Here is a 20,003-nt window from a genome sequence, read left to right as displayed (position 1 = left end):
TCAATACATCATCTCTATCACGTAGTTACTCTCTACATGTAACATGCCCACTGAGAGGAATTAAAAAAACAATAATCACTAGTAGCCATTGTACCCAACAAAGTTTCCTACCTCTTTATCCCTACGGCTTTTTTGCTCTTCTGTTTTGGTCTCCCTGCTTTCTGTATCTCGAGGTTTACTGGATGGAGGTTTTCCTTTAGCATCAGCTCTTTCCCCAGCTAAGATCTTTTTTACAGCAACATCACTGGACAGCTGCAAGAAACAGAGAAATTTCCTGAACTGAGCTACTTTATTAAATATCCCTTCTTCCAAACTCTGTAGTCAATGTGACTCTTCTTCCTTTTGAAATACAGCTTACATTTCTGCTCTTCTAAATTAAACATCTCTTTGCAACTTTTGCAATAATTTCATTATGCATATTAGGCTTATATAAACAGATGGTGCTTTTTATCTACTGTAGCAAAATTAGGTATCAAGCTAGTTAGAACCCAAACCTTTTCCACAATGCACATCCAGCTTATGTTTCACAGTAAAGACACAGGGCTAATAACCTTGGCTTGAATGGATAGAGTTCAGCCTTTGGTTATTACAATGCTCTACAAAGCTGTGCCATCAATCTCAGCCCATTTCAGCTCCTCCTTCCCCATCTCAAGCAATTAGTAAGGAAGAAGAGTGTCTCATTCAGTTAACTAAAAGGAAATAACAGCAGTGTAAATGATCAGATTACTGGACAAAGATTACCCAGACAGAACCTTCACACAGTTTGTGAATACTGTAGTATTTCACTGTTAAAGGCACAGCTTCTTCTCACCCATCACTTCACAGGTTTTTTACACAGACTTCTAGAATGCATTTGTGTGGGGACCTGGCTCAAACTCTGCTATGAACCACATTCTATACATCTGTTATTACAGTGGTATCCCAAGGCAGTATATCTTCTGTAATTCAAAATAGCTAATGAGTGTCAAACTGTCACAAATGAGCTCTGATAATATATAACACAGGTACATATCTCTGTAATGATGTAGATGAAATGTATGTGGTGATGTCATACCTTATTTAAGCAACACTTCCCAATGGCTTGCAGAAACTCATTTGTTTTCTCAGGTTCGTGTCCAGCCACAACACGTGCTGGTTTTACTGACAGTGGCTCTCCCGTTACCATTACAACAGCATCGATGGCCTTCTGAAGGAAGCTGATTTTGGCATCTTTATCCTAAAAAAAACAACAATTCAGAAATAACCACGAGATTCTAAAATAACTCAAGGTTAGGAAACCTCTGACAGGAGGAATAACTGCAACTGCACAACTGGAGCAGCTGAACCACGGCTCACAAGCAAGCGTTGCCAGGGCGGTCAGGAGCAAAGGCCCAGCTGCACTTGCTGAGACAAAGCACCAGGATCTGTCCTGCTCTGAACATCTCCCAGAACAGATGTGAAGGGCTTACATATTGAAATACTGTAGAAACCAGACTGAACAGTGAGTCAAGGAGACATAAGAAGGATGGTGGTGAAAGGGATACGGGCACATATGTTATCTCCACGGTTACCAGGGGTGATTTGGTTTTATAACTATACTTTACAAACTGCTTTCCCTAAGCATCCTTCAGCAAAGATGATGGCTTTGGGTGACTATACAGAATCATTTAAACAGCTGATTTGGCACTGACTGACTGGCTGCCTTGGGAGCAACAGACCCAGTACGAACCTGGATCTAATCTGACAGACATACCAACAGAAAGGAAAGCAACACAGGCCTGTAACTCCTCAGCTGAGCAAGGCCAGTACTCCTTCTAAAGGCCATCTGTAGCATTATCTACTCCTGTAGCAATGGAGCTTTGCAGTGATGTCTCAAGTCCCAGAGCTGCTCCGTAAACAAGAACAAATGCGTGGGAAGGCAGGCGCTGGAGTCAGGGTTCTTCCCTTCTTCAGCTCTTCCAAACAGATTAAAACAAACAACTGCCACACAGCTAGGATTTCCAGATTGTCTCCATTTACATCACGACCACTTCGCCCTCACCAGTGCTCCCTGCATTCAAAAACTAAAAACAAACCAAAAAGAAAAAAAGGAAGGAAATGCTGCAACCTCCTTCTATTAAAACAGTTGTCCATCCTCTGAAGGACACATGCAATCTATTAACTCAGGGAAGGAAGCAGGACAGTCCTAACACAAATGTTTTCAAACAGAAGTGATTCAGAAGTTCCTCCTAGGTGAATCAATTAGTAGTTATGTTATCAGTGTTTTCTTCCAAACAAGAAATTTTCATTATCTACTTGAGTCAGTAAATAAAGTTCTATTGGAATAGAAACAAACATCTGAAACAGTGCTGAGAGCTTTACAGAACACACAGCAAAAGTTACATTCTGTCAAGCACATAATCATACACTCATAGAATCATAGGATGGCTTGGATTGGAAGGGACCTCGAGGATCATGAAGCTTCCACCTCCTGCCAGAGGCAGGGCCACCAACCTCCAGATCTGGTACCACATCAGGCTGCCCAGGGCCCCATCCAACCTGATTCATATATGCATAATATAAAGCTGATGGGAAAGCCTAACAGCCCGATATTCAGTTTTTCCATTTCTAAGAGAACAATGTTATATTAGCCCCAAGGAGACAAACCTTCCTGATAAACATGAAGATAACAACACCTTCCAGGTCAGCTGGCAGCAAGAAGTGTATTTGTTTCAGAACAGTCCCAAAGTTCAAGAAAACTCCTACTTACATTCCCTTATGCACTCAGATCCCTTTCCATCTCTGCGACATGAATTGCTTTGCATGCACACAGCACAACTCACTGAGGTGCAGCTGCATGCTCTGCCAGTTTGATGCAGTTCATGGCTAATTCCAGCCCAGGAAATCTGCTTTTTGGGTCCACAAATAAAATGGACAGGCTTCTCCGAATGAGAGAGACCACATGCTAAGCAACTTTTCACAGCACCTACCCACATGCCTCAACACTGAAAGGATAAACAAAATCAATCAATCCGTTGTAGAATTCATTCAGATTTGAGTTTTCACAGCAGCAGTTAGAACAGTAACAGAAATAAGAGCAAGACCAATAATCAGCCTTGGGAATTGCATAAACCATCCGTTTAACTAGCTGTGTAGATGGCAAGCCAATAGTTTTAGTTGCTATGTTAAACAATCACCAGTGGGTGTAGCTGTTTAACTAGCAACACACAACATGCATTATTTGCATGAATAAGTGACAAGTTTTAAGCCTCGTTGGTATTGGGAGAAGGCAGCATGCATTGCTTAGCAAAGAGGCAGCACTAGAAGGTAAGCAAACACAGCCTAAAGTCACCCTTGCACTTAAGAAAAGCATTTTCACCAATAGCATTGAACTCATCTTTCATTAATCAGCCATTCATAACGGCTGTAGTAATGGCAATAAGACTATTCTATAATACACGTAACAGAAGAATGCATTATTAAGCAATAATATTTTCTGTACATGTGCATAAAGCACACATATATACATGGGTTTGTTCAGCTTGGAGAAGGCACCAGGGAGATATTCAAGCAGCGTTCTGATATTTGAAGGGAGCAGGGAGACCAACTTCACTCACATTCTGATAATGACAGGACCAGGGGGAATGGCTTTAAACTAAAAGAGGGAAAATCTAGCTTATATGTTAAGGGGAAATGTTTGTTCAGAGAGCAGTGAGGCTGCCTGGGGAAGCTATGGATGCTCTATCCCTATCAGTGCTTAAAGCCAGGCTGGATGGGGCTTTGGGCAACGTGGTCTGTGGGAGCTGTCCCTGCCCATAGCAGGGTTGGGATTTGGGGTCCCGTCCAACCCCAAACATTCTGATACACCTCTACATACACCTATGTTTGGGTGGTAATTTTTCAAAGAAATAAATATAAAAACACACATTCTACCAAATGACCACCACACCCTGTAATACAACAGCATCTTGAAAATCTACATCTACTCGTAAATCAGACCTTATTGTTTTGAGACATGTACAGAAGTAGTTGTTTAATCACGATAGCTTGTGTCCACAGCCTTAGCTACATACATAGATGCAATCTATAGGCATCCACAAATAGATTGGATAAGCCTGGAGAAGGTTCCAGGGAGGTCTGCTAGCAGCTTTTCAACATCTAAAGGGGGGGGGTATAAGGAAGAAGGGCACAAACTCCTTAGCAGGATCTGTTGTGATAGGACAAGGGGAAACAGTTACAAACTACAACAGGAGAGATGTAGTTGGATCCAAGAAAAAAGTTTTTTACTGTGAAGCACTGGCACAGGTTGCCCAGGGAGGGGGTGGATGCCCCATCCCAGAGACATGCAAGGTCAGGCAGGATGGGCTCTGAGCCCCTGATGGAACTGTAGGTGTCCCTGTTCACTGCAGGGGAGCTGGACAACACGGCTTCTAAGGGTTCCTTCCAAATCAAACGATCCTGATTCTGGGCACTGCAAAACCAACAGACAAAACCTCCTACTATTTCTACACAACACTCAAATGAAGCAATGGAAGCTGAACACAGAAAAGACCACAAGTGCCTTGCAGCACATTTCAGAGACCATTTTTATTCAGGCTGAATAAATAAGGAAGCTTCTTACCCACCTTGACATTATCTGATTTCAATTCAAAATCCGTGTAAAGCCCTTTCATGAAGCCTGTCACTCTGATCACCTTGAGAAGAGAAGGAAAGGACCGAGTTAAGGGCGCTTGGAGGCTACTGCAGAACAGCGTTTGGCAGCAACAGACCATGCGTTATTATTGATAACAATACTAAAGCAGAACGCCGCTGTCATCCCATGACACTCCAAGCCCCCCCACCCACGAGGGGTTACACCCCCAGCCGCCAGGGGGAGCCCTCAGTGATGGGGCGCCCTCGCCACGCAAGGGGCAGCCGGCGAGGGGGTTGGAGGGGGGGAGGGAGGCCCTGTTGCCTAGCAACAGCAGAGCGGGCCCGCAGGCCGGTCCCCGGCCCACCTCGGTGATCACGTCGTGCAGGTAGCGGAAGGGCGGCTTACTCAGCAGCCGATCCGTCAAGGGCGGCTTGCGGATCACTTGTCCCAAGCACTCCTGCGTCCGTCGTACCACCGACTCGTTCATAGCGACGGCGGGGCCGGCGCCGCGGCCGCCGCCGCCGCCGCCGGCTGTGAGCATTCCCAGCCTGCCCCGCGGCGCAGCGCGCCTCGCTGCGCATGCTCGGAGCCGCAGCACGCGGTTGCTAGGCAACCTTAGGCCCTAGCAACAGGCATCGCCGCCATCTTAGGCGCTTAGATGTCAGAGCGATCTGTGGAGATACGGCGTGATTTTAAACTGATAAATGAGAAGGGAGAACTGGCATGGAGAAGGCTGAGGTTCTCCACAAGTCCTTTGCCTCCCCCAGCCCTCACATCGCTGAACCTCGAGGGGCAAATCCCTCTGACCGTGAGAGCAGAGCGAGTGAGAGACCGCCTCACGAGGCTGAATGTGTACAAGTCCACGAGGCAGGACTACATGCATCCCAGGGTCCTGAGGGAACTGGCTGATGTGGTTGCTAGTCTGATGTTATATCTGAAAAATCATGGCCGTGAGTCCCTGGGGACTGGAAAAAATGGAAACATCACTTCCGTTTTCAAGAAAGGAAGACCTGGGGAACTGCAGCTTCCCTCTGTGCCTGTGAAGATCATGGAGTGGATCCTCTTGCAAGAGTTGTTAGGGCACATGAGAGATGAGGTGTTGATCCAGTGTAGCCTCACCAAGAGCAGTTTGTGCCTCAGCGACCTGGTGTGCTTCCAAGATGGAGTGAAGGCATCAGTGAACCAAGGAGATGCAACCGGTCAGGTTGTCCACGAACGGGACTTGTGCAAGGTCTTTGACATGGTCCCGTATCACATCCTTATCTCTAAGTTGGAGCAATATGGATTTGATATGGATTTGAAGGAATTGGGGACTATTCAATTTGGGACAAGAAGTTGGTTGGAAGGTCACAGCCAGAGGATTGTGGTCAATGGCTCTATGTCCAGGTGGAGGCTAGTGACAAATGCTGTCCCCGAGGGGTCTGTCTTGGGACCAGTGCTCTTCATCTTTATCAGTGATGTAAATGATAGGATTCAGTGCACCCTCAACAAGTTTGCAGATGACACCAAGCTGAGTGGTGCAATTGATCTGACAGAAGGGAGAGATGCCATCCTGGACAGACTTGAAATGAGGGTCAGCAAGGCCAAGTGCAAGGTGTTGCACTTGGGTTGGGGCACTGCATATATATATACAGACTGGGAGAAGAGCTCATTGAGAAGCAGCCCCAGAGAGAAAGAGTTATCCCTATCTCTGAATTGGAGAGAGACAGTTTTGAAGGGTGCGCTGTTTGGTGGTTAAGGTAGCAAGGGAGAATATGTTTATTCAGGAACAAAGTGCAGGGTCAAGGAGAAAGTGAGCTACTCAAGAACAGTCTAATGGTTTTAAGTATTAGTGACCCAAGGAAAAAGGGAAAATATGTTGCTTCACACGCCAGTGAAAACTCATCTTTCTCTGCAGGTGCTATGACAAAGTAGAAGCATAGTGCAGGAACTGGAAAGGTGTAGTAGCTTGCTAAGCAGATAAAATCCAAGATCTGTGTGTGTTCTCTCCCAGCTGTTTCAGAATAGCTGGACAATCTGGGAAAGAGTCTCTGAAATGAGCCCTAGATGTATCTCATCCCATACAGCCTGTCAAGCCCCACAGTTATATTAATAACTATCAAACAAACAACGAAGCACTAGTGCTAAGTTAATAATGTCTTTTGGTGATTTTTTTTTTTTATTGTTCTTTAAATAAAGTAGAACAGAAAAGTGATGAATCGGAGAGAAGCCAACTTCAGAATTCTCTGATCCCACATCACGCTCTTATCAAAGCCAGTACAAGGATATAACGGAAAGACACAGCATCTCCCACACCTGCAGGTGAGAGACATCGCTGTCTGCCCACCAGGTAGCATGCTACATACCCCTCTTTGTCCTAGACACATTACAGTCCTTATCAAAAAGCAAAAAGTTGGCTATTCTCCAGTGTTCGTGCAAACAAATACCAGTTGTTTGGAATGTTTGGAATCCTGAGAAAGAAAATACTGCTTTTCTGCTTGGCCAGCCATGACAAAGAAGGTTTGAAATCGAAACTTTGATAGAAGTGCACACAGTTGCTGTGCGTTGTGATTGCCTACCCATTTCTTAACCCAAATCTGCAACCCACCTGATCTGCTAAAGCAGCATTTGTGCTTCTTACCTTGGTCGTAAATGGAATTGTTACAAGATCTCCCATTCCAGCTGCAGATGCCAAATAAAGCAAAGTACATGCTGAGTAAGAAAGATGAATCGGGTTTAGGAACAAGAAGAGGCACATTGCAGAACAGATGTATCTGGTATTAGTTCGTGCAGGGGAAAGAGGTTGTTCTGCAGAGGTGGATACTTCCACACTGACAGACTAATTGCACTCAGGCTCCTGAGAACAGGTAGTTCAGGAGGAGGAAGTTGCATGGAAGCAATTTGTCTCTTCCACCAGCCTGTCACACTCAGAAATTGATGAGGTTCCCAGACAGGCTGTGACTACACGATCTTGTAATCCTGGGAAGAAGAAAAGGTAGTGACAGCTTCTACATCCAAGGGCATCAGAAGAAGTCTCACAGGAAACGAGAAGACTGGGAAGAAGCTGCTCTAGGGAAGAGGGTTGTTTATTTTGGAATCGTATGGTTTATCTGGACTTCTGCCACCAGCTGCATGAAGCGTCTGTAATGCCTGAGAATGAACCTTGAGGGTTTTGTTCAGCTTGACCTTCGGCATGCTCGGTTTGCTGGAGAGGTGGTACCCCAAGGAAGCACAGCTCAATTAACTGAGGAATCAAAAGCTGGCAACGCACAAAGACTCCACGAGTCCCTGTGGTACTTTAAAAAGTATCCTAACACTGCAAAACAGATAGCTTGAGATTTAGTCTGGAGACGCAGTCCTTTTGAGGACCTTGCACTAGAATTATTATTTGAGGATGACCAAGTTGAGACCTGGTCACGCATGGCAAAAAAGGGAGTATGTTAAGACTCAGTAAACCCAGCACAGACACAGCGATGGCCTGTGGAAGCCATAGGATTGCTTACACATCTTTAAATAGCTGCGTTAAGAATCTCAGACTCCCAAATCTGACTCTCAGACTCCCAGAATCTCAGTGCTCCCAAAGATGTCAGTAAGAAATTCAGCTGGCCATATAGTATCAAGAAGGGACAATTCAGCTTGTCAAATGGCTTGAGGAAGGATTCACAGACCTCTAACATGTGCAGCACCTTAAGTAAGGGCAGACAGCAGAACAGGGGTTCTCCTGTCCAAATCTTTGTGCAGTCTCTTGAAGATATGAGTTCAAAATGTCTTTGCTGCATAGTTCTGGTTTTGCCTTTTAGAGAGGTGGAGAAGATCCCACTGTTTTTGCTGCACCAGACTGATGGCCTGCAATATCTTCTTAACGTATGGGGAGCTGGTGTTCCCATTTCCTAACAACTAAATATTGCTGAAGTTAAACACATCCAGACATGGTATCTGGGAATCAGAAATCCTCGTAGATTTTGCTGGTGACTCTATGACATATATTTGCAGGTCTCTCAGTTTTAAGTCTTTTTGAAAAGGCAACTGGAAATCAAACAGTTTGCAGTTGTGCAGAATTCTAAAACAAGTGGGGGTTTCTCCAAAGTTCTCCATGGGAAGGAGTTGGGAAGTTTACCCTAAAATCAGTCCCTGAAGCAGAAACAAACCTGCACGCAGTACCCCTCACCCTGACATCGGGAACAGCAACCAAACCAAGTCCACTGAAAAACAGATGTGGAGACAAGAGCATTTGCTTGGGAAACAGCCTTCCTCTGAACATTCTCTCAAACTCTTTAATTCCTTCTCTTTTAAGCAGCTGTGAGTTTGTTTGCTTTTTAAATTACTACCACCCCTCAAAGTCATGTTTTGCCTTTTGAGCTACTACTCAGGGTAGAATTTGGACCAGCAGTCTCACACATCTCAGATTCCTGTCAACTCTTGAAATTACTATCAGGTAAATAAACATCAAATGTGGAGTTCGAACCACTGTGATGACAGTTTGCTTCTGAATGCCAGCAGGAAATGGTGAGACACAAAACCACTCTCAAGTCGTGGCCCTCAGTGTGGACATCTTGATCTGAAAGAGAAGGCTGCAAGGAGACTTCAATGACAGCCTTGCAGTATTTAGGAGACTGTAAAAAGGAGGGAATCAACTTTTTACTTGCCATGGGACATGTGGGTAGGGCTTCCATCTCTAGAGGCTCTGCTGCCCTGCCTCTGCCATCCAGCAGCCACCTCACTGCCTGCTTGAGGTGACCCAAAAATGCTGTGACTTAGGAGTGCTGGCTGTGGAGAGCAAGGAGGCGAATTGCCTTTGGGAGTTATTTTTTCAGGTATGAAAGCAACACGCCTTAAACACTTTTTGTGTAACTAGATAGAGATAAATCCCTCCTGCCATTTTCAATCATTTCAGCACAGAGTGCGCGCAGAACTTTTTAAGATACTTTGTTTTTCTTATCTTTACCTGCCTAGGATATTTAATGGAGGCTCTATTCAGAACTCTAGCAGAGGTTTGGTTTGTCCAGTTTGGTTTATTGACCAAAACCCAATAAGAAGACCCAATAAGACCCAAACCACAATAAGAAGCCTGCCAGTTGCAGCTAGTTTGCTCCATTGAGCGTTAATGGCAAGGCTTGTTTGCTTTCTTTGCTAAATCAAATAAAATGAATTTTGCAATTAATCGCCATATATTAAACATTCAGGCATGTTTTATCAGCAGAAATAGTTCCTTCTCAGTCTGTTGAAGCAGTGGCCTCACATGGTTGCAATTATCATGTGGTTCTGTTCTAGCTGCCCTGCCATAATTAGAATTGAAAGCAGTAACTTTCATGAGCTGATTCTCAACAGTGTCCCTTCATTCTCTGGATGCACACACACCCCTTCTTCTGCACAATTCAACTTCCCTTTGTAACTTATATCCAGATGTCACACAGCATCCCTCTGGTTCAAGAAAACGTGTAATATTTACACCTTTCACCAGCTCCCTATTTCCTGTAATCCTCTGCCTCAGTCTATCACTGTGCTGTAAGCTGCTGGTGGTGGAAACACTGCATGAAGTCCAGGCTGTGCTCCTGAACGTGCTTTGTGACATTCCATGTCTGATAAGTGAACTGAAGGGAGCAGAAAACCACTGGTGATGTATGTGAGTGTATGTGCAACCTTCCACACCTGGGACTGGGCTCACTGGCTCAGCAAAAACGAGAGAACAGAAGAAAAATCAAAGTGGAGAAAGGATCTCTCTTTTCCCATCTCTTGTAGTGACTACAGCCCTTCCTTTTGCACTGAGGAGGCCATGAAGATCCTGGATCAGCTCTACCAAGGGATGATAAAACAAGAGCTTGGCCTTATTTTCCTCGTTGGCTCATTTGTACCCATTTATAGTCTGAGATCAGTGGCTGCATGCCTTTGTGTTACCAGGCAGAAGCAGGAGCCCACAGCTACCTTTCGCAGGTAAGATTTCTATCATGGCTAAGAGCAGCATTGTGCTCAAAAGGAGAGAAGTCCTCACACCACGTGCTTGGGAACATCCTCCTTCTCCTGGGTTTTTCTTTGGGTTATGCAGGTGTGCAGTTTGTGGGATGTAAGTACACGTGGCTCCAGCTGCCCATTCAGAACCCATACTGAGCAGTAAATTAAAAGCATTCTCAGCAGGCTGTGCAGATGACATTGAGTGCAGAAGAACGTCCAGCATGATCAAAACACAGGTAATCCTCAATTCTGGGAATGCACAGAACAAAGCAGTGCTGCAGCACGATGCTCGGACTACATGTTGTGCTTTGTAAGCAGTGTTTACCTGTATGGTACAGATGCTGAACAAGACTTTGGTGGGAGCTCACCTTCTGAGAGATAAGCATCTTTTAGGATCCAGTCTCACCCTGCTCTCCAATTCTTTTCTAGCTCACTGCCCTATTAGCCACACTGGTAAGAGCTTACAAGCCACAAAGAACTCCTGGTCAAATTACAGGAAATCATTTCCTTCCTTGACTTCAACACCCATAGCAAAAGTAGAGGGAGAGAGGGGTGGGCTATGGCCTTGTGCAGTGCCTCACTTTTCCCTCCTCCACTGGTCATAAGCACAGTCAGCTGAGTGCAGCACAAAGAGCACAGCCCCTCTTTGTGGGTCAGATCTCAGGGTGTGTTGTCTGTTCAACTGCTCCTGTGCCTCCAGCATTGCATTCTCACCGATCTGCTTCCTCGGTTTGTGACTGTTTGCATCTTCCTGCTTGGTTGCTATTGCTCCTGGCAACATAAATATGATCCTGGGGCTACTCAGTGGCTTAACTGTCGGCAAGGCTTCCATACATACACTTATCAGTACAGAAAGTAACCACAGTTAATACCCAGACTTCCAAGAACATCTTATGCAGAGAAACCCCAATTATTATTATTGCAGAGTACTTGTATGGCAACCAGAACTGCAGTTGGACACCCAAAACCACTTCCATCTCTTTTCAAAGGAGGACAGCTTCATTCCAGTGGTGGAAATGAACAACCACACCTGAATACACTGCTATGGCCTGCACTCAGCTGAATGACAGACACTGCCCAAGGACAGAGGAAAGGCCCATCACCAGCTGTGACCTGTAACTGTACAAAGTTAAGCTTATCATCAAACTGCCACGAACAAACGGGACGATTCTTCTGAGCCACCACACCAGGCTCATCCATACAGGGGCTTCAGAAGTGGATTTTCTTCATGAAGTCACTGCTGAGAGTCTGATGCCTCAAGGTGAACTTTCCACCCACAGAAAGGCAAATCAACGCCATTTTAAAAGGCCACCCTGCAGAACTGTTTGCCATTATTTGCTATTGCCTCACATCACAAATGCTGAGCTGCTAAATTCTGCTGTTTTTTCCTCTCAAGATCCTTCTATGCCAGTTTGAGCTGATCTAAGCAGCAGATATGGGAACAGGATACATGCTTACAAACCAGAAGATGTTTTGATCCATAAGTAAAACAGGCACTTCACTTATTTTTTTAAACCATCTCAAGTTTATATAAAGCAAACACAGGTAAAGGACAGCTGCTAAGAGACTTCTGGGAAATACTGGATCTATTTCTGTAGTAAAATCTGCTCCCAGCACTTTATGAACATCAAATAAGTCCAGGACAAGCATCTTCTGGGGGAAAAAAAAAGTTGAATATTTACGAAAGGCTGCAATACAGTAATGATAAAGATCCCTGACAAGGTCTGCATCCTTTGCATTCACCAGCACGCAGAGCTGTTCTGCCCATTCACTACTGACCACGTTTTGGTAAGCAAAAACAACAACAGTTCAACTGCTGGCTTTCTAAATAATAAGTCCCTTTGTGACCTTTCCTCCTTCTTGGTGTTTGTATTAGTGAAACAAAAAGAGTCAAGTCAAACAGACATCTGTAAGTCACTCTTTATTTTGCAAAGATCACTTGAAAAATAAAGATGGAAGTTTTTCCAGGCTTTGGAATATAACCATCACAAAGCACGGAATCACAAAAACTCCATTTTTAAAAGGTGTTCCCTTTCCCCACCCCCTTTTCAATTAACTCTTCCGTTGTGGAGCAATCCACAACAGTTTTAAGGAAAAAAAATGTGCATTTTGAGCCAACGTTAGAAATAACTCAAGATTGGTTCAGTGCAGGAGCTGCTACATCACACTTCAACAAAGGCACATACTAGGATTCCCACGTCCATACTTTGTAACCCCTATCTGACTTTCTCCAAAGCTCACATCTTCAAGAGCAGATCAGAGTTATTACAAAGCAGTCAGATTAAGCTCAAAACAGCTGTCCAGCGTGGAACTGGAGGAGTTAAAGTGGCAGCAAAGTAGGTGCAGTGCAATGGAACAGCCTGCAGACAAAACGCTTTCTCCTTTGCCTTTGTAATCAGCATAGTCATAATTTCTTGTAAACCTGGCTCAGAAGAATGCTTGTTGATACGGAAGAAGGCTCTGCAAAGTAAGTTAGGGCAAGCAAGCAGAGCTGGAAAGGAAATAAAATGGCTGCTCTCATCTCAATCAGAAAAAAGAAATCTATCAAAACAAGGATTTCAAGATTCGAGTACAGCATACCTACAACCAGAAATGAGGGGGAAAGTTAAAATTAAAATAGCTCCTGGGTGGAAACAGCCTAAGAAAGCCCAGAAGCATCTGCTGAATTTCAAAGATACCTAAGAAAAATGAAGACTAATGCATGCGGTTTTGACTTCTTTTGCTTGCTTTTGTTCATAACTAAGAACATCAGTTTTTGTCTTTAAATTGTCCTCAATACCAGAATCCTGTTAATCTACAAAAAGTAAATCAGAAGACCTTCTCACATTAGCCCAAACTTTAGCAGCCTGCTGTTTTGGCAACTTCTTCAAAATCCTCTCCACACAGATAACAGATCAAGCACAGCAGTGTCCCCAGATGAACTGCATTTGCTCGCTCATTATCACAGTTTTAATTAAGGATACTTCAGGCTGTGTTCAGTAGTTACTTTCGAACACTGATTTGCTCATCTCAAAACAGCTTTCCAGACATTTGTGCAGTTCAGCAAGGCTTCATAGAGTCTCATGGCAGATTTCATTCATACAGCAGTCAATTTGCACAGGTTTCCAGCAGCGCAAGGTAAGCACACCACACACCACGAGCTCTCCACTACTGCGTGGAAAGGCTTCTGTTAACCATCCACTATTCCACCTTCACCTCATCATTGAAAATATGCTTAGAATTTGATTACAACCAATTAACCTCATTAAGAATTCTGGTGAGTTTGTCAGCACTAGTTGTACTCAACAAACATTCTGAACCTGATGAGAAATTGGGTAACGAATATCCACATGCAGTGGGGAAACACAGCCTAAGTACTGTGAGCACTACAGTTTATCTCAAGGTGCTGAAACATCTGCTCTTGACAAACCCTGATTCCCAGCCCCAGGGGTAAGAGAGGCAGGTCTCCCATCAGCTACGAGGTCCATTCTTACGAGCACTTAGTAAATGTTTCACTTCAATATTTAAGAACCTTTGACACTGAGTTCAGCTGCCAGTTGGCTGCATACGTCCCATTCTGTGACAGAGGCTGTAAATCAACCGTGTGACACCAAGAAAAGTTACCACAGATTTGTGTTTAGATATAAAGAGACAAAAGTAAATTCTGGTATCGTTAGTAATCTCAATGATCAGGGAAGAAAAAGTAACTTCTAGAAAGAGACATCTAAGACTGCACTCAAAAATGCAGCTAACTTTGTGGTGATGGTGCATCAGCATCTGACAAAAGAAGCATTTAAGGTGGTTACAAAACAGTCATCGAAAGGTAATACAATATATTAGTCGGCTTTCTCATGGATAAAGTGCATTTACCTAGCCTGAGAATAAGTACCACGTCGATTAAGGGATGCTGAAGCACTTCCTCAGAGAGATTAGAAGCAGATCACAGTTATCCCAAATCTTATATCCAGTTTATCTCGGTGATTCCTGATGACTCTCTGAGCACAAGCATCCCTCTTGCTGGTCCAGTTGAGGCACTCACATGTGGCACACTGGTGCTATGTTCTGCTCAGCAAATCATCTCCAGGTGCTATCTGAAAACTCCCACGTTGATGGAAAGAGCCACTTCTGGTTTACGTTGCTTAACATTCAGTTTTTCCTCAGATACAACATGGGCCTGGGAGCGTTCAGCTTGCTGACTATTAAAAGAAAAAAGATGCCTGAAACTAGTATTGAACCTTAGCTGCAAGAGCATCAGCCACCCGGGCTGGAATCTGGTTTCTACTACAGCATAAGAACAACACTGAGCTCCCACTTACAGCCTACAAGGGGACACCACAGCACTGCAGCAGTTTTTCATCTCCTGAGGCAGTGCCAAACTTCCCAGCGTGTTGCAAGACAAAAAAAATGCTCAAGGCAGGCATGTGGCACTTAAAGGCACAAGTCTGAGTTATATGAGCACTTTTCTCTTGGCACTGCCAGAACTGTGCACACAGCAGCAGTCTGCTAGCAGTGCCCCAGAAGTTCTCCAGTTTTTGGATTTTGAAAGAGGAATAAATATAAACAGGCAATACCTTTTCTTTTTCTCTAATGCAAGCTGCCTTTGCTTCTGTTTTCCAACGTCATCTCTCACTGTGCTGAAGTCCTTACTGTCATCAAGGAGAAGATTCTGTTGTCAAAAGGGATTCAGAGAATTAGCTTATTTCCATCTGCCAAAACTACTTCCCACATGATGTTCTGTTTAAGAAATTAATTTTCAGTCCATTTCTTCTAATTTTATAATGACTTACAGTTAAATGCAGACAACTTAAAAAGGCAAGACAACCAAAATTTTTCAGCTCCTTCTCTGGTTTTGTATTTAACAATGAGTTGCATTTTTCTCAGTAACCTAATGCATCAGCAAAGAACACCACACTGCCAGTGAAATGCTTTAAAATCCAGAAGTATTTTCTTTTGGATATCTCCTAAATAAGTTTTATTGCCAATTCAGAGCTCAATATCCTGCAGCTTTATTCTTTTTTTAAATCTATTCATAGATTGGCAATATTGATTTTGAAAATGGATTTCAATTTAGAATTTGCTTTGTTCAGTGGCCACTGCTCTCGAATTTTATTCTGAGTTGGAAGAAAAACCCAGTTGATAAAATAAGGGCAAGAAAAATCCAGTTTCTCGTGGATAATGCTCAAATACAAAGCAGAATAGGAGGAGGAACGGCTGCTTATGAGGGTGGATAGTGATAGAACAAAGGGGAATGGTTTTAAACTGAGACAGGGAGGTTTAGGTTGGATATTAGGAGGAAGTTTTTCACCCAGAGGGTGGTGATGCACTGGAACAGGTTGCCCAAGGAGGCTGTGGATGCCCCATCCCTGCAGGCATTCAAGGCCAGGCTGGATGTGGCTCTGGGCAGCCTGGGCTGCTGGTTGGCGACCTGCACACAGCAGGGGGTTGGAGCTGGGTGAGCACTGTGCTCCTTTGCAACCCAGGCCATTCTGTGATTCTTGCACTCAAGAAAGCACTGCAGGAGAACCTGTGAAGCAATGCCCTCTAGTGCCAGTAGCAGGATATAAGGGGAGAAGCATGAAGCTTCCAAATTGACTTCAAAAGAACAGGAGGAAAAAGAAGAAAAAAAAAAAACCACAAAGAAAAACCAAAATGTATCAGTAGCAACGAATTTTCCCTCTCCACAGAGCATTCTGTCAGTTTCACACCCCAGCCCTTTCACACAGATGTAGCAGGATCCAGGAAAGCCAGAAAGAGATTTGTTCACTGCAGAGGCGAAGATTTCCAAGCCCACCACTTGTACAAAAATTAAAGCCAAGTTAATTTACCTTCACCCCGATGACATCTCCATCTTTCAGGTGATAAGGGGCTGACTGTAAACTCTCCTGTTTTTTCTTCCGTTTTCTCTTCGAAATTTGCTGGGTCTGAATAAAATCAAAGCAGAACACATGGCTGATTTCAGAAATCTGCTTACACTGATTTTCGTGGGCAGTTTCTAAGGGTGGAGGGTCCCCACTGACTATTCTTCAAAGCCTTACAGTCATGCAAATCAATTATCCATTCTGCTTTCTGTAGCTCCCCTGACAAACAAAAACATCCTCATCTTTCCTTTCCCACACCTCCTCTTGCAGTTCACCTCCATAAAGCTCAGTAAATGACACTGATCAGCAGTGACCCTCAGCCACAGGATCTCCTGCACAGCAAAGAGAAGCAAAAGCTCTCACTGTGTTACTTCTGCAGATGTCTGTCACTTCCACTGTATAACTGCAACAGACTGAAATATTTGGGCAAATTATACATGTTCTCTTCCTACACAAGGAAATACAGGAAAAGCCACTATGAAAAGAGTGGCTTGTGTTGTGCCAGCCAGGTGAAAGTCTGCTGTCTCGTGGGGCAATCAACAATCACACCATCTTCACTGTGATCTCACGAAGACCTAAACTAATTTTTGAAGAAGCAAACCACCTCCACCAGATTTACCTCACAGATCATGTTGAAGGGATTTGGGGCTGTGCATTCAAGCATGCATGTTGAAGAACTGCAGCACAAACCAACGTGTACATTTCTCAACACAGCTGTTGCATTCTGTCACTCCAGATCTTACCCAGCCAGATATTGGCAGCCACTCAAATTTTTCAGGGAAGTATTTGGCTATTTCAATTTTATCTACAGGGAGACAATAGTGAGAAGCCACTCTTTGCCTCAGTGCCCAGGTAGTGCATTCTTTGGAGATGTTCCACACCAAATCCACGGAGTCATAGTAGTCCCTTTCCCCTGGTATGCCCATCTGTACTCGAAGCAGCAATTCATGTGGGCTGTCATCAGAAAGAGAAAAATAAACCACCCTTGTGAACCTTGCACTTGGAATCCAGGATTCCTCATTATCACCCCAACCCACCCTCCTTTGTTTGTAATCAACAGCTCTATGGGAGGAAAATAAAGATAGGCTCCAAAGTATTCCTGCATAGAGACATCTGTTATAGTGACAGAGCATTGAAGGAACAAGCTACTAGATTAAAGTCTCATCTCAACTGTATAGCAGTAACAAATAAGTATCTTCAAGCACTTACCCCAAGTTCTCTTCTTTCTGCAAAGGTTCTATGCAGATTTCCACTCTGGCACCCAGCTTATATTCACTGAAAATAAAAGGATGATACACATGTACTCTAAATTCACAAATAGAAAAATCATAGTTCCAGTCAAGGAGACCTGTGCTGAACTGAAAAACTAAAGCAAGACACTGTAGCAACAAAAAGCTTGAAAAAGTGCCAAAATTACATTTAAAAACACTTAAGGTTTAGCATAATAAACATGCTATGAGCTGCTTATGCTCCTGCCTCCCCATTCTACAGCATTTGAGCTGACAGAAGTGCTTGTCAAAATGAAATCATCAGAAAAGGGTTTTATTGGACTGAACTGATTCATTTCTCCGCCAATCCATCATGCAGTCCAACCATCAGCCTGTTGCAAGGCTGCTTGAGTGTTTCAGTACAAAACCTACCTGAGTTGCTGCTTGTTGTGTCGTAGCAGCCTGCCTGGGCGCCTGTTTTCCACCGTCCAGGCTCTGAGGAATGTGGGCAGTGGGATAACGTGCTCTGGGCACTGTGTTAAGGTCAGAGCCTGAAAAACCAAAACAGTTCTTCAATAATTTTAGAGGCCAGTCTGCTTGGAAAACAATGAAAGAAAAAGGACTGATTCTCATTGCTAGTCTGAAGCAATTAGAAACAGGGCAAGGCATTTAGATTTATTCCAGTTAGAGACTCACAGACAGTGAGTCTGACCAACAGATCTGCTTTCCAACCTCACAGCGAGTCGGACTTCACTCCCTCCCAACATTTCTAAATTTACCATCAGTTTCTTAACTATTCAATTTCTTTTTTTAACCAAAGTTTGTATCATTGGGAGGAAATGAGGCTGGAAGAATCGCTAGCACAACCTCCAGCCAAGTGCTGGAAAAGCTCCTTTCAAATCATACTGAGCACACAATACTGTTTCCAAGCTAAGGCACATCTTGTTCATGAGATGCAAATCCAGCAGTTTGGATGAGACTGTGAAAATGAAGTTGTACCCAATATTGATACAACAAATATGGAAAGTATTGGTATCAGCATCAGAAGAATCCTTTCCCACACTGTGAAGTAGAGCAACCCACCAGCTAACCAACAGAAGAGCTTTGTGATAGCTTTCTTTTTAATTATTCTCTATTAAGCTGTTTTATTTTCTTTTGCTGGGTTTTGCTGGTTTGTTTTTGTTGTTATTGTTGCTTTAAGTGCATTCAATTCATAGTTTTCTGGTTAAAAAAAAAAAAAAAAAAAAGAAAGCACTACAAGGCACCTTAGTTTCTGGCTGAAGAAACTAAGCTGTACTTTCCTGAGTGACAAACGTGACTTTCTGTGCATCAAAAGCAACTCTTTATTCATTAGGTTCAACATACAAAAACACGCAAAGAACCAATACGAGAACAATGTGGAAATGGAGAGTGGCTCTGTAGGAAGTGCTTGTATGTGTGTGCTTGTCATGAATAATTTTTACATTGTGAAATAAAAATACTGCTGCAAGCCAAAGTTCCAGATGAAGTGCAAGAAGGCTTTTGCAGCTCAGGACACATGACAGGTAGAATGGCAACTGCAGGGAACATACTGAGGAATTATCTGAGCTACATGCTCAAGCTGCCTCTTGGTACTTACCACTGAACATGGCATATAAGCAAATGCCATATCAGAACATACTGGAGACAAGGGAAAAGGAAATAAGAAATATGTATTAATATAGCTCAATGAATCACTGTGTCGCTGTGCATTTCCAACACAGGAGAGCATCTAACCTGCATCTTCAGATCTTCCAAGGAAGATTCGCCTGCTATTTCTGTAATGCCAGCATAGCACAGATCCAGGTCTGCTTGGATGCGTTCTGGTGAGTCTTCGGATGAGGGCAAGAGGAGAAGAGGGAGAAAGAAAGAGACAATAGAAAAATGAGTGACTTCACATATCTTCCTAAGAGATAACTCACCTGTAGGTGAGATTTCACTTAGAGACTTAGATATTTGAAGGTACTTTAAGAAACCCTAACGTACAATTGATAAAATACACTGCTAGCTGCCAAATAGGAAGAACTCTAGATGAATTCTACACTGTAAAATTAAGACCAGTTACTCAAATTCATAATTATGATTAATTAGCAGCCATGACTCTGAAACGCAGAGTGTGTTGAAGTGCAAACTGCTCTTACCTACACTACCAAAACAAACATGGGAAAAAGCCAAACTCTGAAAAAAATTAACGAGAAAAGGAGAGAAATGGAAAAAAAATTCAAACCAAAACAACCAAATTTCTCTGCAGCACAGCTCAGTAGTGAAGGAAGAGTTTTATTTTTCCTGCAGAATGGAAAATTGTTTGTTTTTCCTTTTCCAATTTGCAGGTTTCCCCAATTGCATTTTGTCTTCTTTCTCTACCCCTTGATTTTCCTCCTCAAGCTGTTGGTTTTGTTGTTGGTTTTTTTTTTGTTTGTT

General features: G+C 43.5%; 2 protein-coding genes across 11 annotated transcripts in view; both read right to left on the bottom strand.

Moving 5' to 3' along the window:
• TRAF3IP1 (TRAF3 interacting protein 1) overlaps positions 1 to 5,132 on the bottom strand; it is a 37,948-nt gene extending 32,816 nt beyond the window's left edge. Inside the window, exons 1-4 of one of the 2 annotated variants that reach the window (XM_048952530.1) lie at positions 4,956 to 5,132; positions 4,584 to 4,652; positions 1,055 to 1,216; positions 112 to 252 (exon numbers count right to left, since the gene is read on the bottom strand). In XM_048952530.1, the coding sequence (XP_048808487.1) occupies positions 112 to 252; positions 1,055 to 1,216; positions 4,584 to 4,652; positions 4,956 to 5,132 (549 nt within the window). The remainder of the gene's footprint in view (positions 1 to 111; positions 253 to 1,054; positions 1,217 to 4,583; positions 4,653 to 4,955) is intronic. The other variant, XM_048952531.1, reaches the window with a different exon arrangement.
• A 7,291-nt stretch (positions 5,133 to 12,423) lies between these two features.
• The window catches only part of USP40 (ubiquitin specific peptidase 40), a 33,572-nt gene continuing 25,992 nt past the window's right edge, over positions 12,424 to 20,003 (bottom strand). For 7 of the 9 annotated variants that reach the window (XM_048954176.1, XM_048954175.1, XM_048954177.1 and 4 more), the window contains 7 exons: positions 19,320 to 19,414; positions 17,997 to 18,115; positions 17,566 to 17,631; positions 17,100 to 17,310; positions 16,324 to 16,419; positions 15,070 to 15,164; positions 12,424 to 14,694 (listed from right to left, as the gene is read on the bottom strand). In XM_048954176.1, coding sequence (XP_048810133.1) covers positions 14,586 to 14,694; positions 15,070 to 15,164; positions 16,324 to 16,419; positions 17,100 to 17,310; positions 17,566 to 17,631; positions 17,997 to 18,115; positions 19,320 to 19,414 — 791 coding nt within the window. In that variant the 3' untranslated portion in view covers positions 12,424 to 14,585. Of the gene's footprint in view, positions 14,695 to 15,069; positions 15,165 to 16,323; positions 16,420 to 17,099; positions 17,311 to 17,565; positions 17,632 to 17,996; positions 18,116 to 19,182; positions 19,228 to 19,319; positions 19,415 to 20,003 lie in introns of those variants that run through there. The other 2 variants (XM_048954183.1, XM_048954179.1) reach the window with 2 other exon arrangements.

The sequence above is a fragment of the Lagopus muta genome, chromosome 8, assembly GCF_023343835.1.
Source record: "Lagopus muta isolate bLagMut1 chromosome 8, bLagMut1 primary, whole genome shotgun sequence".
Lineage (NCBI taxonomy): Eukaryota > Metazoa > Chordata > Aves > Galliformes > Phasianidae > Lagopus > Lagopus muta.
This window is presented reverse-complemented; position numbering and strand designations above follow the sequence as displayed.